The sequence below is a fragment of the Stegostoma tigrinum genome, chromosome 27, assembly GCF_030684315.1.
Source record: "Stegostoma tigrinum isolate sSteTig4 chromosome 27, sSteTig4.hap1, whole genome shotgun sequence".
NCBI classification, from domain to species: domain Eukaryota; kingdom Metazoa; phylum Chordata; class Chondrichthyes; order Orectolobiformes; family Stegostomatidae; genus Stegostoma; species Stegostoma tigrinum.
The window spans coordinates 32244781-32261145 of NC_081380.1; the positions used below are offsets into that span (position 1 = coordinate 32244781).

Below are 16365 nucleotides of genomic sequence, written 5' to 3' on the forward strand. Positions count from 1 at the left end.
CAGTTCTACCCTCCAGGTGAAGGTTGAACAATTCGCCACCCAACCCACGTGAGGGTTAGCTCCACTCTGGGTCAGGTGAGCCAATGAACCTTCACTAGAATTATGCCCTCTCTCCAGGTAAAAAGATCAAAACTGTGCACAACACTCTGGCAACAAGGCTTCCGTACTTTATTCCAAAAAACTACCTTCTCATTTACAGTAAAATCCCCAATATCTAGGTCTCAACTATCCATAATTCTTGACTCCAGATGCTTGGAATCCAGATAGCAGGGACTTCATTGCATTAGCAATTGAAAGAAAATAATGAGTCCATTGCTTTATCAAAGCTAGTTCAAGACTGACCTTGAAGCTTCTCTTCAGTGCTTGCAAAAATTCCCAGATTCAAATGAGAGCCATTGGTTTCTGCCAGTTATTTTAAAATGAACATTCATCTTGTGCCACAAAAGCTGCCACTGGTATTTTTCATGAAACCCCCATTTCCAATATATCTCACATGTGCTGAATACCAGGGAGGCTACTGTGCTTTCCTTCCTAATTGATTGTTCCACATGTGCAGGGTAACTTGGTGGCTGTTTAAATGAAATCACTTCTGCATACCAACAATTTCTGACATTCTGTCTTTTCAAAAAAATTCTGCTTTTCTATTTTAGAAACCACAAACAAACAATCTCAACAATTCCACAACTTTGCAACCAGAAATTAATTTTGGACTGTAGGTACTGATGCTTTGATGCCAAAAGCTGTGACAATTTGCACACAGCAAGGTTCCATAATCAGCAAAAGACAAAAAAAAAGTGACCACTTGGTTGGTTTTGGTAATGGGACTTTAGAGGAGGGATGTTAGTTAACACACCAGGAAAATGCATTGCTCTTGTGCTACGGTTTGTTTTCATATCCTCCAGAGTAAGTAATGAAACATTAACTTAAATCTGGGAGGCAAAGCTCATTCACATGAAAACTAAAGGTGCTGTGGACAGTGAGGAAGGCTGTCAAAGGATACAGGGGTATGCAGATCAGTTGGAAAATGGCAAATGGTGTTTAATCTGTACAAGTATGAGGTGATTCGTTTTGGGAGGTCAAATGCAAGAGGAAAGTACACAGTATATGGCAGGACTGTTAGGAACACTGACATGGGGTCCTTGCGGTGCAAGTCAATAACTCCTTGAAAGTAGCAACAGAAGTAGATATGGTGGTAAAGAAGGTGTATAATATCCTTCCCTTCATTGGCTGGGACATTGAGTATAAAAAATTAGCAAGTCATGCTGCAGCCTGAACAAACTTTGATTTTTTTCACTAAAGCATCAGCGGCTGAGACGCTAACACACTGTGGAGCTGTAGGAACACAGCAGGCAGCAGAGGAGCAGAAAAGCTGATGTTTCGGGTCGGGACCCTTCTCCAAAACTCGAAACATCAGGTTCCTGCTTCTCTGATGCTGCCTGGCCTGCCGTGTTCCTCCAGCTCCACACTGTGTTAGCTCTGACAACAGCATCGGCAGTTCTGGCTCTCTCAGCGGCTGAGGTATAATGTGGTAAGTATATAAAGGGATGAGAGGCATGGAGTGAATGGATCAGAGTCTTTTTTTAGCAGGGTGGAAATACTAAATAGTTTTAAAGGTGAGAGGGGTAAAGTTTAAAGCAGATGTGCAAGGCAAGTTTTATTTTTGAAAACAGAGGTGCTTGGAATTCATTGTCATGGGAGGTGATACAGATAAGCAGACATGATGAGCTGAAGGGCCTGTTCCTGCACTGTACTGTTCTATGCACAGACATGTCTACTGTTGAAGCTCTCACTTAAAGATTCAAAGGTAATATTGTCAATTTGATTTTATCAGTGTAATTGGTCTTCCACAGCACTATAATTAAATCGTAAAGTCAAACTGTGTCTTTCAGACAAGAAAGATTTGAAGACAGCAGAATAAAATCAGTTCAAGGCATGACAGAAGTACACTGAAAAGCTAAGGGAATGGAAAAGCTACTCTGCGTGTCCAGGTAATCCAAAAATACGGTCCCTGATTTTACAACTAATGAAGAGACACAGATTTTCAAACATTGGAGTTAAACGCTATGTGCATGTTAACATGTTTCACACAATTGAAAAAGGCTGTAATTTTAAATTCTGCAATGTGTTGACCATCACTGTTAATTTCTAAACAATGATTACTTTATTCAGACTTGGCTGTGAAATAAGAAATTACGACATTATTAAATTGGACATGGTTTAAATCTGAAAACCACGATCAGCATGCCACCAAAAATTGTTTCACAGTAAAAACAGCATAATGACATCTTTTTTGGCCAAAGATTGAACTACGTAGCCTTTCAAAATGAACTCAAAATGGAATATTGTGAAGCAACAATTTTAAAATACATTAAAAAAATTGTAAAACATAAATGAAATGGCTAAGTAAATACACCGACAAGGACAGTGCCGAGCTATAGAGATCAGCAAGATTCCTGTTTGGGTTGAGGTGGAGGTGATACTATATCTGGCCTCCAAACTGGGAGTCAAAGGGTGAGCCCATGCAGAAAAATGTGGGTAAGGATGTGATGACCGTCTGAAGGGTTCTGTAGGATATAGTGATGCCTGTATTACAACCCCTCAGCTCTCCCTTGGGAGAGAAGAGCATGGGAAAGGAGAAAACAAGCTGCAAGTTAAGAAAATTTAGCGCTTCCTGTTTTGCAATATTACATTTTACTGAAATCTGGATACATGTTGTCAGCCAAATCAGAAACCCTCTACAAAAATCCATCCCATCTCTAACTCTATTCTCCTTAAGGGATGAAATGTGCTTACATTGTTTCACACCATACCACTGCAGGCTAATCTCCTGCAGATGCTGCTCACGCCCTCAAATTCTCTTGCTAAACATTTTCAAGTTATCTGATTCAAACTGTGCTATACAATTAGAATCAAAACGATTACTAAATAAATTGAATACGCCATGTTGTGAGACAATCAAATTTACAGAACGGCAAGCCATCTTGCAGCACATCATTAGGCAAAAAAAGGACTCTTTTGGCACAGAAATTAATAAGCCGGTGCAAACTTCCTTTCATTTGATTGCTTTTAAAATTCACTGATCAGTACTAAGAACTAGAATGCACTTCAATAACTTATCAGCCATCCTAATTATAAATGAGCTGACTGAACAAACAGTATGCACTGCTAATAAACTACAGGTGTTGCTTTAATTGTCAAATACACGAATGAATTCTAACAGCATCTCATTCCCCAACTTCTCAACGCAATCCCTAATTTGAAACTTTGAATTAGTTTCATTTACACTACAGAAAGCATACTTCAATGTGACAGAAAATATTTTATACAGCAGATACTGGACACAAGAACATTGCATATAATCTAATGACAGAAGCATTAATAAGAGCAGATAATGGTCACAGCGAATCAAAAGGTACAGCGCTCCTTTACTTGATTCAATCTGTGCTTTACCATCAGTGATCATTTGATCCTGAAGTTAATACACTACTGGCAGTCTTTTTCCCAATAAAATTTTTGCCCAAGATGAGGAGACATATTCAATTAGCCCAAGTGTTGAAAGCAGCAACTTAAAAGGCAACACTGAGTTGTTTTAAAAAAAAGTACTTTGCATACTTTCCAGAAGGATTAGTTTGTTAATGTAATGGTTAGCTGGACAAAGTTAACAAAGGGATAATGGGAACTGCAGATGCTGGAGAATCCAAGATAATAAAATGTGAGGCTGGATGAACACAGCAGGCCAAGCAGCATCTCAGGAGCACAAAAGCTGACGTTTCGGGCCTAGACCCTTCATCAGAGAGGGGGATGGGGGGAGGGAACTGGAATAAATAGGGAGAGGGGGGGAAGCGGACCGAAGATGGAGAGTAAAGAAGATAGGTGGAGAGAGTGTAGGTGGGGAGGTAGGGAGGGGATAGGTCAGTCCAGGGAAGACGGACAGGTCAAGGAGGTGGGATGAGGTTAGTAGGTAGCTGGGGGTGCGGCTTGGGGTGGGAGGAAGGGATGGGTGAGAGGAAGAACCGGTTAGGGAGGCAGAGACAGGTTGGACTGGTTTTGGGATGCAGTGGGTGGGGGGGGAAGAGCTGGGCTGGTTGTGTGGTGCAGTGGGGGGAGGGGATGAACTGGGCTGGTTTTGGGATGCGGTGGGGGAAGGGGAGATTTTGAAACTGGTGAAGAAGTCCACATTGATACCATATGGCTGCAGGGTTCCCAGGCGGAATATGAGTTGCTGTTCCTGCAACCTTCGGGTGGCATCATTGTGGCAGTGCAGGAGGCCCATGATGGACATGTCATCAAGAGAATGGGAGGGGGAGTGGAAATGGTTTGCGACTGGGAGGTGCAGTTGTTTGTTGCGAACTGAGCGGAGGTGTTCTGCAAAGCGGTCCCCAAGCCTCCGCTTGGTTTCCCCAATGTAGAGGAAGCCGCACCAGGTACAGTGGATGCAGTATACCACATTGGCAGATGTGCAGGTGAACCTCTGCTTGATGTGGAATGTCATCTTGGGGCCTGGGATGGGGGTGAGGGAGGAGGTGTGGGGACAAGTGTAGCATTTCCTGCGGTTGCAGGGGAAGGTGCCGGGTGTGGTGGGGTTGGAGGGCAGTGTGGAGCGAACAAGGGAGTCACGGAGAGAGTGGTCTCTCCAGAAAGCAGACAGGGGAGGGGATGGAAAAATGTCTTGGGTGGTGGGGTCGGATTGTAAATGGCGGAAGTGTCGGAGGATAATGCGTTGTATCTGGAGGTTGGTTCTACATTGGGGAAACCAAGCGGAGGCTTGGGGACCGCTTTGCAGAACACCTCCGCTCAGTTCGCAACAAACAACTGCACCTCCCAGTCGCAAACCATTTCCACTCCCCCTCCCATTCTCTTGATGACATGTCCATCATGGGCCTCCTGCAATGCCACAATGATGCCACCCGAAGGTTGCAGGAACAGCAACTCATATTCCGCCTGGGAACCCTGCAGCCATATGGTATCAATGTGGACTTCACCAGTTTCAAAATCTCCCCTTCCCCTACTGCATCCCTAAACCAGCCCAGTTCATCCCCTCCCCCCACTGCACCACACAACCAGCCCAGCTCTTCCCCCCCACCCACTGCATCCCAAAACCAGTCCAACCTGTCTCTGCCTCCCTAACCGGTTCTTCTTCTCACCCATCCCTTCCTCCCACCCCAAGCCGCACCCCCAGCTACCTACTAACCTCATCCCACCTCCTTGACCTGTCCGTCTTCCCTGGACTGACCTATCCCCTCCCTACCTCCCCACCTACACTCTCTCCACCTATCTTCTTTACTCTCCATCTTCGGTCCGCCTCCCCCTCTCTCCCTATTTATTCCAGTTCCCTCCCCCCATCCCCCTCTCTGATGAAGGGTCTAGGCCCGAAACGTCAGCTTTTGTGCTCCTGAGATGCTGCTTGGCCTGCTGTGTTCATCCAGCCTCACATTTTATTATCAATGTTAAGAAAGGACCCAGATTCAAACCATTATATGTAATATGCCAAGTAGCAAGTCAGACAGTGGTAAAGTCACTATGATTTGGCTTATTTCTTGATGCTAGAAAGAAGCGAAGAAAATAACCCATACTTCCCACTCCAGAGGGAAGAAAAAGCAACCGAACCAAAAAAAGTTCCTATTTTTAAGAATAAAAATTGTTAAAATATTGTCAATATGTTCTAGTAATTGGTGAGTAAAAACAGAATGTGTGTTAATAACACTTATTGAATAATGTACAAATGCAATAGAATCTATCTCAAAATAGCAGTGAAAGATAATGCAAATTAATAGTATTCACAGACCTCCAACCTGAGCATCATGTTGTAAATTTAAGCCAAAAATGTCAATAGAAAGGAAGCAATTTTTCCCGTTCTTTATCTGTGACTAGATTGTGACTGTAAAACCTATCATAAAACTGAGAACATTTTAAAAGTGCATAGCAGCTAGAACAAGTTGTTAAAATAGGAGGTAATATATATGGGTACAAAAGTAAGAACACCTTTCAATGTTCCTGCATTGTTTTCCAAAATGCTATATTTCCATCAATGATTTATAGCAATAGAAATCAAGAAACTTAAAACTAGTTTCCAGTCATGGACATAACACAATTAATTAATTATTTGGTCACAGAGAAACTGAGAATTGCTGAAAAAAAAAGCAACATTTTTCATCTTGCACTCATGAGGACAATTTGAGAAAATACCAATACAAGGAGAAAGCCAACATTTATACTATGCGAGCAAAAGATGCTGAATGATAATAGATTCTGATTGGAGCAGATATCGCCATGGAGAATGCACCTATAACTTCTGGCTGACAATTAACTGCTGGCTTTATTTAAGTTTTAAGCCAGACAGGTCAACTGGTGAGGATACTGCCTGAAGAATGAACCAGCAAAGGGATGCTTAATGGGTTGAAACAGACAGTGAATGTATTTTTGCTGTTAAATTTTGTTTACAGTCACAAGTGAGTTTTCTGCTTACATTTACTGTATTCCTCTAAACTTGCAAGGATCACATAGGCACATAGACAGCAATGCAGTGTCCACTGCAAAGAACACTCATGGAAGCCACAGTCACCTGCAAAGCAGCGCTATATAATGCTAGTCTGTACGTGCTATCATGGCATCAATGGGTTATTAGCTGAAATTATGAACTCAGTAACTCCCACAGTTCTGTTCAGATTCAATGATAGCGCATTTACCCAAATAAAACGGTGTTGCATGAAAACCTCACTAGGCCCAGCTTTCTCAAATATCTTTGCTGGATTCTATGAAAAAGTGTGGCTTCATGAATCACCTCGTCTTATATATTTGCTACATATATCTTTGCCGTGTTTGAATCTGCATCTATATATAAAGAATTTCCTTAGATGACTTAATGGGGTCCATCACATGCTCAAATTCACTTTTGAAATACGACAACCAGTCAGCACCCTCTTACTTTGATTAAGAATCACGGGACTCGAAACAGATGCTACAAGAGTTTCTCCAGCAATTTCTGTTTTTATTTCGGGATCATTTCTTGCTAACGTATGAAAGGCCCCATCCCTTAATCCTGGAAAGTGCCCAGTCTACCTCCAATTACGCTGGAAGGTTAAGCTTTTTGTTCAAGTTTGAGCAACAGTCACAGCTGGCTGTTTCACACTGCTACTATGCAATCTGATCACGTGGCATTCACCACTAAAAAGAGATGGCTGTCAACCAAACAGACATTCAAACTATCTCACAAAGGAGTAATGTGGAATATGAATTTCAGTGCTCACGTAATGCCAAGTATGTAAACCATACTTCCCTACAACTGGAGGATTGTATCAAACAGCATATCCTTCAGCTGATCGCAAGAAGAAAGGCAATAGACAATAGGTGCAGGAGTAGGCCATTTAGCCCTTCGAGCCAGCACCACCATTCATTTTGATCATGGCTGATCATTCACAACCAGTATCCTGTTCCTGCCTTATCCCCATAACCCTTGATTCCACTATCATTAAGAGCACTATCCATCTCTTTCTTGAAAGTATCCAGAGACTTGGCCTCCACTGCCTTCTGGGGCACAGCATTCCACATATCTACCACTCTCTGGGTGAAGAAGTTTTTCCTCAATTCTGTTCTAAATCGCCTACCCCTTATTTTTAAAACTGTGTCCTCTGGTTCTGGGCTCACCCATCAGCGGAAACATGCTTCCTGCCTCCAGAGGGTCCAATCCCTTAATAATCTTATACGTCTCAATCAGATTCCCTGTCATCCTTCTAAACTCAAGTGTATACAAGCCCAGTCGCTCCAATCTTTCAACATATGATAGTCCCGCCATTCCGGGAACTGGCCAAGTGAACCTACGCTGCACTCCCTCAATAGCAAGAATGTTCTTCCTCAAATCTGGAGACCAAAACTGCACACGATACTCCAGGTGCAGTCTCACCAGGGCTCTGCACAGCAACAGAAGGACCTCTTTGCTCCTATACTCAATTCCTCGTTATGAAGGTCAGCATGCTATTAGCTTTCTTCACTGCCTGCTGGACCTGCATGCTTGCTTTCATTGACTGATGTACAAGAACACCTAGATCTCGTTGTACTTCCCCTTTACCTAACTTGACTCCGTTTAGATAGTAATCTGCCTTCCTGTTCTTGCCACCAAAATGGATAATCACACGTTTATCCACATTAAACTGCATCTGCCATGCATCCGTCCACTCACCTACCCTGTCCAAGTCACCCTGTATTATCAAAACATCGTCCTCACACTTCACGCTGCCTCCCTGCTTTGTGTCATCAGCAAATTTGCTAATATTATTTTTAATGCCTTCATCTATATCATTAAATGTATATTGTAAACAGCTGCGGTCCCAGCACCTAACCTTGTGGTACCCCACTGGTCAACACCTGTCATTCCGAAAGGGACCCGTTTATCACTAGTCTTTGCTTCCTGTCAGCCAGCCAATTTTCAATCCAAGTCAGTATTTTGCCTCCAGTACCATGCGCCCTAATTTTGCTCACCAATCTCCTATGTGGGACTTTATCAAAGGCTTTCGGAAAGTCCAGGTACACTACATCCACTGGTTCTCCCTTGTCCATCTTCATAGTTACATCCTCAAAAATTTCTGGAAGATTAGTCAGGCACAATTTCCCCTTCGTAAATCCATGCTGACTCTGACCTATCCTGTTACTGCTATCCAAATGAGTCATAATTTCATCTTTTATAATTGACTCCAGCATCTTTCCCACCACTGACGTCAGGCTAACAGGTCTATAATTCCCTGTTTTCTCTCTCCCTCCTTTCTTGAAAAGTGGGACATTAGCCACCCTCCAATCCGCAGGAACTGATCCTGAATCTATACAACATTGGAAAATGATTACCAATGAGTCCATGATCTCTAGAGCCAGACACTAGCCATAGTAAAGGTACTATGCATACTCAACCAGCCCTTGAGCTTGAGCTTACAACACTGTCTAACATTTGATATAATTCTGCAATTGAACAATGAATTATGCAAACACACAATTTGGGAATTTCAGTCAGGTTTAGTGTCACACATTTACATGCTCTGGAAGGTATATACATCAACATAAAACCCCATTCTTCGCAGACAGAAAGAACATGGACATGCATTGCACCTATTTCAATTCAAAGCAGGTGGCAGTCATTCTATGCTTTATAAATTAGGGCAAAGCTCTAACTAGAGTCAACCTGTATGGCTTAAAATTTTAAAATTCTAGGAGTTAACTGTCAGTCTGCATTAACTGGTGTATTCACCATGGCAAGGCTTCCAACCAGCATTCATTTGCCAAATGATCAGTACACTCCTCATGCAGTAGCAATACTGGTTTTCCTCTTGAATCGATACTCTTGCAAATCATCTTGAGTGCAAGGCAAAAGCTCTGTCAAAACTTTCTCAGCTTTACTCTAAGTATGAAATCATGACTAAACTTTAAAAAAATGAATTAATACCTCCAACTGTTTACAAAGCAAATATTTTCTTGACAGTTCAGGAAAGTATAGTAAAACAAAACTAAAAGAAAGAGATTGCTGTGTAGTACCTATACCTGTCGCGGCGTCCATCTCTTGTTGTGGCACCATTATAACTTGTGCAAAGTTTACTGAAGGATACCAGTTTCAAATCAAGTTCATTCTCCAGTTGTCGAGCCTGTTTCCGCAGGTCTATTTAAGCAAACACAAAAAGAGAAATTAAGCAACCTTCATCTAGCTAAGAAAAAGTGATATATTGGTAAGGAGGAAGATGGATTAGAGGTTATAATTGTCGATATGTTTTGACCAAGAGCATCCTCAGTGAAAGCAGTATGACTACACCTGGAATTTGAATGGTATTAAATGAAGCCAATTCTCCAATCATTTGCAGTTCGTCAATCACAAAGGTCATTAGTGTGGTTTGGAAAAGACATTCAAGCCAATATCACTGAAATACACCACACTGCTGTAGCACCTAACTGGTTCCAGACTTTTTTTTAAAAAATCCCCATTCCAGCAGTCCACTTCAAATGTGGATCACCTTATGCAAATCAAGAAGTTTAATTTAAGCAGTAACTTTGCAAAAGTGCCTCACAACCAAAAAAGTACTTTTCAAATGTAGTCTCTATTGCAATGAAGGCAATGACAGCAAACAATACCAAAATCTGATAAATTACCAACTAACTTGTGACAAAGAGAGATAAATGGTACCAAAGGTACTGGGAAACTTAACTGCTCAGTAAATAGCTCAATGAGTGTTCATATGTCAACTTGGGGAAGAAATAGGGTTTTGGTTTAACATCTTATCCTAAAGTTAGCACGTGTGAACATCCCCTTAGCGTGATACTGTAGGGTTGGGAATCACTGTGTTGAAATCTCTGGACTAGGGTTTGAGCACAAAATCTTCTCACACAGAAACATGGAGACACTTCTTGACAGCAGCACTTATTTTAACCTTAATAGTTAGAACTTGTGTCGCCTTCACTTACTCCAAAAAAAAACTAATTTTCACTATTTGAAAATCATCTTCAAAGCCAAACAGTCAGTTTCTTAGGTGTCTCAGACCCTAAGCCTCCTAGACTCAAGATCAGTCTTGTCACTGCTCATTGAACTCTCACATTTATATCTTGAAGACCAGAAATCAACACAATACTGAGGTTGACAATGTACTATCCAGCGTGATCATGCCTTTGATATACCTGTATGATTACTTTTGCCACCAAAAGTAGCACATGGGAAATGCCATTATAGTTGTCATCTTAAGCAACTATGTAAAAGGAGATATATTTTGTTTTTTTTTCCTCTGACTTAAACACTATATTGATGGGAACTGAATGTTAGAAGCCATCACCATATCCCTCTCCAGCACAGAGATGGCATTGCCTAGAAAAGGCAGAAAGATACTAGGGATATACAGCCATTTCGGCAATATAGTGGAATTAAACCAGACTTAAAAGACGGGATATACATTACTGCACAGTCAGACAAATTAAATAGTTTATCTGGGTACATGACAATGAACATTATGTTGAATGCATCTAATTAAATTTTGTATTGTTATAACAACAATAGATTTTAAAGGAAGAAATGAATGACGAAAATAATAGATGGTAAAAATCACATCATTTCTCTAAATCACCTCTCTTACTAGTTTTTATTCTGTCTTTATTCAGATTTCTGATCACATTCATATCATTCAGAACACCAAACAAAATACTTTTGTACGAAGATGGAAGAGATTTGCAATTTCTATTTTCATTTCTTTTACACATAACTCCCCATGCTACATTGAGACTTGGCTTGTTGTTATTTTGATTCCACTTCCCAAATCACTTGTCTTCTTGGGCCCAGATTACAGGTGAAATGTAACTATGAAGTCTGATCTCTGCTGATAACACATATTAGGTGCAGGGGTAAATGAGGTGGAAATAGGGTGGCTTCTCCTCTCTTCAAATGAGATCAATAACTTAGCCATCTTCTCCACTGGTACTTCGGGAGACTGGGCATTTCCTGTGAAAAATTATGGCTGTTGTCACATATCCTGTCATTCAGTTAGATGGTACCTTGGAGCACTATTACCTTATGCAATTTTCAGATTATTTCTGAAATCAAATTATAGAAATTTCCTGTAACAATAAATTCATGGTTCAAAAGGACAGGCTGCTCTCACACCTTTAGAACTGTGTATTGACTTAAAACTAACTGTAGTGCATCAGCATTCAAATCAGCTAAATTTATTCACCACTAACATCCATGAAGTTAGTCCTCTATGATATTAAAATATGAAAACGTGTGCAATTGACACAAGTAAACACTCATTCATGATATCCAACTTGGTCTTAAACAGAACAGCTGTTGAAAATACATTTAAACTTGAGTCATGATTCAGACAAAATTTCAGAACAAGGGGCGGCACGGTGGCTCAGTGGTTAGCACTGCAGCCTCACAGCGCCAGGGACCCGGGTTCGATTCCAGCCTTGGGCAACTGTCTATGTGGAGTCGGCACATTCTCCCCGTGTCTGCGTGGGTTTCCTCCGGGTGCTCCGGTTTCCTCCCATGGTCCAAAGAGGTGCAGGCTAGGTGGACTGGCCATGCTAAATTGCCCATAGTGTTCAGGGGTGCGTGGGCCACAGAGGGTTAGGTCTGGGGGGGATGCTGCATGGGCAGTGTGGACTTGTTGGGTCAAAGGGCCTGTTCCCACACTGTAGGGAATCTAATCTAAAAAGAATAGGCCACTCAGCCCACTGAACCTACCCCACCATTTACCTAGACTGTAACTGATCTTCTCCTGAATGCCACATGTACATACTATCATGATATTCTGTTAGGTCATTAGTCACAAGAAGCCTATCAAGGTCAACCACTGAATGGTGTTTAATGGTTGACAATCCACAGCTCTCTGGGTGGAGAATTATAAACTCAAGTGATCAGCTGAACTACTCAATTCACTCATGGCTAGTAACACACTTTAAAAGATGTTCTCTCCCATATTTAAGATTTACTTCATCCCCCCCCCCGCCAACATTAAGACTATTTGCTGCCTCCGGTAGGTGCCCGTTCCAGACGTACATTGCAATGGTCGATATATTGGATCTAATTCAATGTGTTTGTTGACGGATTCCGGAGATGAATACGAATCCTCCAAGAATTCCCTGGCTGTCCTATTTAGTTTGTCCAACAATCGTGGGGTTTTCCCATTTCAAATCAAAACCAATAACCACCATACCATACGTTAAAAAACCTCAGAACTGACAGCCAGACTACTCAGACTGCTGGGAATTAGGACAGCACACAAACCAGGAGCCACACTAAGACAGCAATAGATACCATGGACAGGATGAATGTGGTTTACAAGATACCACGCAGAGGCTGCACAAACCCTATGTGGGACAAACAGGCAAACAACTAGCAACCAGCATCCACGAACACCAGTTAGCAACTAAGCGACACGACCAGACGTCCTTGGTTTCAATAAACACAGATGTGAAAAAACACACTTTCAACTGGGATGACACTATCATTGGACAAGCCAAAATTGTATTGAATAATACAAAAATGAATTAACTGGTACCAAACTGAAGTGAGGTTTAGCCATAGTTGTCAACAGCAGGAAAGAAACTGACACTGGGAATGAGAAAAGAGGGCAAGGTTCTGCCAGTGTTTGCTATAATAGCGAATGCCCTTCACAAATATTTCACGGCTGTTAGAGTAAAGTTGGAACACCCTGAGGTTGTGATAATAAATTGTAAAAATGTAGTTCTTTCCCCAACTGCAGCTTTAAAATAAATTTTTTAAAGTTATGTTTAACCAACTTATTTGGCCATGTGGCAGCACTCTGCGGCAACTGGGACTTAAGTGTAAATCTTCTGATCCAGAATTAGGGACACAGTGTGCCACAAGAAACTCTGAATGCCAGAAAGCATTCTAAATCAGAGAATAAAATATATTAATTCACAAAAATTTACTCCAATACCCTCCTGCAAAAACAAACCTTACAGTTGAAACAGGTTGAGACAGATTCCTGAACTCATAGAATACAGTCTTGGACTTGACATGGGTAGATATTTTATAATCAACTTGTTCAGAAATGTCATTACACTATTTGGCTCAAAGATAGCGTCATACCAGTGTACCACAAAAGCCTGAAGGTATCACACATTTCTCGGGAAGGCAGGACTAGAAATCAGGACTTCTAGGCAAGAGGCAGACCTAGCACTTCACCACAAGCCCCCTGAAGTTACCCTCTGCTTCAGGGAATGGGGAGGGTTGGGGGGAGGGGCCGGTGAGGGGAAGACGACCGGGGGGGAGGGGGGGGGGGGGCACGGCGGGCCGGTGGGGGGGAAGACGACGGGGGGAGGGTGGGGGGTGGGGGGGAAGACGACGGGGGGAGGGTGGGGGGAGGGGGGGGGAAGACGACGGGGGGAGGGGGGGAAGACGACGGGGGGAGAGGGGAAGACGACGGGGGGGGAGGGGAAGACGACGGGGGGGGGAGGGGAAGACGACGGGGGGGGGGGAGGGGAAGACGACGGGGGGGGGGGGAGGGGAAGACGACGGGGGGGGGGGGAGGGGAAGACGACGGGGGGGGGGAGGGGAAGACGACGGGGGGGGGGAGGGGAAGACGACGGGGGGGGGAGGGGAAGACGACGGGGGGGGGAGGGGAAGACGACGGGGGGGGGAGGGGAAGACGACGGGGGGGGGGAGGGGAAGACGACGGGGGGGGAGGGGAAGACGACGGGGGGGGGAGGGGAAGACGACGGGGGGGGGAGGGGAAGACGACGGGGGGGGGAGGGGAAGACGACGGGGGGGGGAGGGGAAGACGACGGGGGGGGGAGGGGAAGACGACGGGGGGGGGAGGGGAAGACGACGGGGAGGGGGAGGGGAAGACGACGGGGAGGGGGGGGGAAGAAGACGGGGAGGGGGGGGGAAGAAGACGGGGAGGGGGGGGGAAGAAGACGGGGAGGGGGGGGGAAGAAGACGGGGAGGGGGGGGGAAGAAGACGGGGAGGGGGGGGGAAGAAGACGGGGAGGGGGGGGGAAGAAGACGGGGAGGGGGGGGGAAGAAGACGGGGAGGGGGGGGGAAGAAGACGGGGAGGGGGGGGGGAAGAAGACGGGGAGGGGGGGGGAAGAAGACGGGGAGGGGGGGGGAAGAAGACGGGGAGGGGGGGGGAAGAAGACGGGGGGGGTAAGAAGGGGGGGGGAAGAAGACGGGGAGGGGGGGGGAAGAAGACGGGGAGGGGGGGGGAAGAAGACGGGGAGGGGGGGGGAAGAAGACGGGGAGGGGGGGGGGAAGAAGACGGGGAGGGGGGGGGGAAGAAGACGGGGAGGGGGGGGGGAAGAAGACGGGGAGGGGGGGGAAGAAGACGGGGAGGGGGGGGGAAGAAGACGGGGAGGGGGGGGAAGAAGGAGGGGGGGTAAGAAGGGGGGGGGAAGAAGGAGGGGGGGGGAAGAAGACGGGGAGGGGGGGGGAAGAAGACGGGGAGGGGGGGGGAAGAAGACGGGGAGGGGGGGGAAGAAGACGGGGAGGGGGGGGAAGAAGACGGGGAGGGGGGGGGAAGAAGACGGGGAGGGGGGGGGAAGAAGACGGGGAGGGGGGGGGGAAGAAGACGGGGAGGGGGGGGGAAGAAGACGGGGAGGGGGGGGGAAGAAGACGGGGAGGGGGGGGGAAGAAGGAGGGGGGGGTAAGAAGGGGGGGGGGAAGAAGGAGGGGGGGGGAAGAAGACGGGGAGGGGGGGGGAAGAAGACGGGGAGGGGGGGGGGAAGAAGACGGGGAGGGGGGGGGGGGAAGGAAGACGGGTAGGAAGGGGGAGAACGCCTTACGGCTTCACGCGTGGATTTTCATCCGCTTGGCTTGGTTCCCCTCCCGGCCCACGGCCTCCTCACCTTCCCAGTAGTTGCTGTTCCCGGCCGCCATCTTTGTTTTCCAGCGTCACCCACCTGGATCACTTCATTACCATCACTTTCCGAGGGAGGACTGTACCAGTAGCTGGAAGAGAATAAATACCTTTGCTCATTTCAACAGAAACATTTCCGCAAAGATCCACTGTATATGGAATTACTCACATTAAATTCACTCCTAAATATTCCGTCGAACCCAACGTATATTTCATACCGAATAGTACTCTGAACCCAAGCTCCCCCTCAGAGATTATTGTATCGACCACAATCTTAAAGGGGCCTCAGCGTCTGACCTATTGCGCCTGCGCGCGGCTGACGGTTAGCTGTCCCAGTTCGTGATGTGTCTCTTGTACTTGCTACATTTCCAGAGCCAATCAAACTGTGGGAAAGTTAGCGCCCGGAATCAAATACAATCCTGAAGTCATGATGCAGAAAGTCCCATTTGATTCTCTTTGCAGCGTGGAGGGATATTACAAAATTAAAGAAGGGAAACAAATTGCATTGTGAAAGAAAATGCCCCAAGATCAACAATTTAAAATAGTAAGACAACAAAATGTGAAGCTGGATGAACACAGCAGGCCAAGCAGCATCTCAGGAGCACAAAAGCTGACGTTTCGGCCCTAGACCCTTCATCAGAGAGGGGGATGGGGAGAGGGAACTCGAATAAATAGGGAGAGAGGGGGAGGCGGACCGAAGATGGAGAGAAAAGAAAATAGGTAGAGAGGAGAGTATAGTGGGGAGGTAGGGAGGGGATAGGTCAGTCCAGGGAAGACGGACAGGTCAAGGAGGTGGGATGAGGTTAGTAGGTAGGAAATGGAAGTGCAGCTTGAGGTGGGAGGAATGGACGAGTGAAAGGAAGAACAGGTTAGGGAGGCAGAGACAGGTTGGACTGGTTTTGGGATGCAGTGGGTGGAGGGGAAGAGCTGGGCTGGTTTTGTGATGCAGTGCGGGGAGGGAGATTTTGAAGCTGGTGAAGTCCACATTGATACCATTAGGCTGCAGGGTTCCCAAACGGAATATAGGTT

The 16365-nt window shown here is 45.2% G+C and overlaps 1 protein-coding gene across 2 annotated transcripts in view; it reads right to left on the reverse strand.

The window, feature by feature from the left end:
- gosr1 (golgi SNAP receptor complex member 1) overlaps positions 1-15595 on the reverse strand; it is a 95754-nt gene extending 80159 nt beyond the window's left edge. The window contains exons 1-3 of one of the 2 annotated variants that reach the window (XM_048557398.2): positions 15555-15595; positions 15326-15428; positions 9523-9637 (exon numbers count right to left, since the gene is read on the reverse strand). In XM_048557398.2, coding sequence (XP_048413355.1) covers positions 9523-9637; positions 15326-15356 — 146 coding nt within the window. In that variant the 5' untranslated portion in view covers positions 15357-15428; positions 15555-15595. Of the gene's footprint in view, positions 1-9516; positions 9638-15325; positions 15429-15554 lie in introns of both variants that reach the window. The other variant, XM_048557397.2, reaches the window with a different exon arrangement.
- Between the last annotated feature and the right edge of the window lie 770 nt (positions 15596-16365).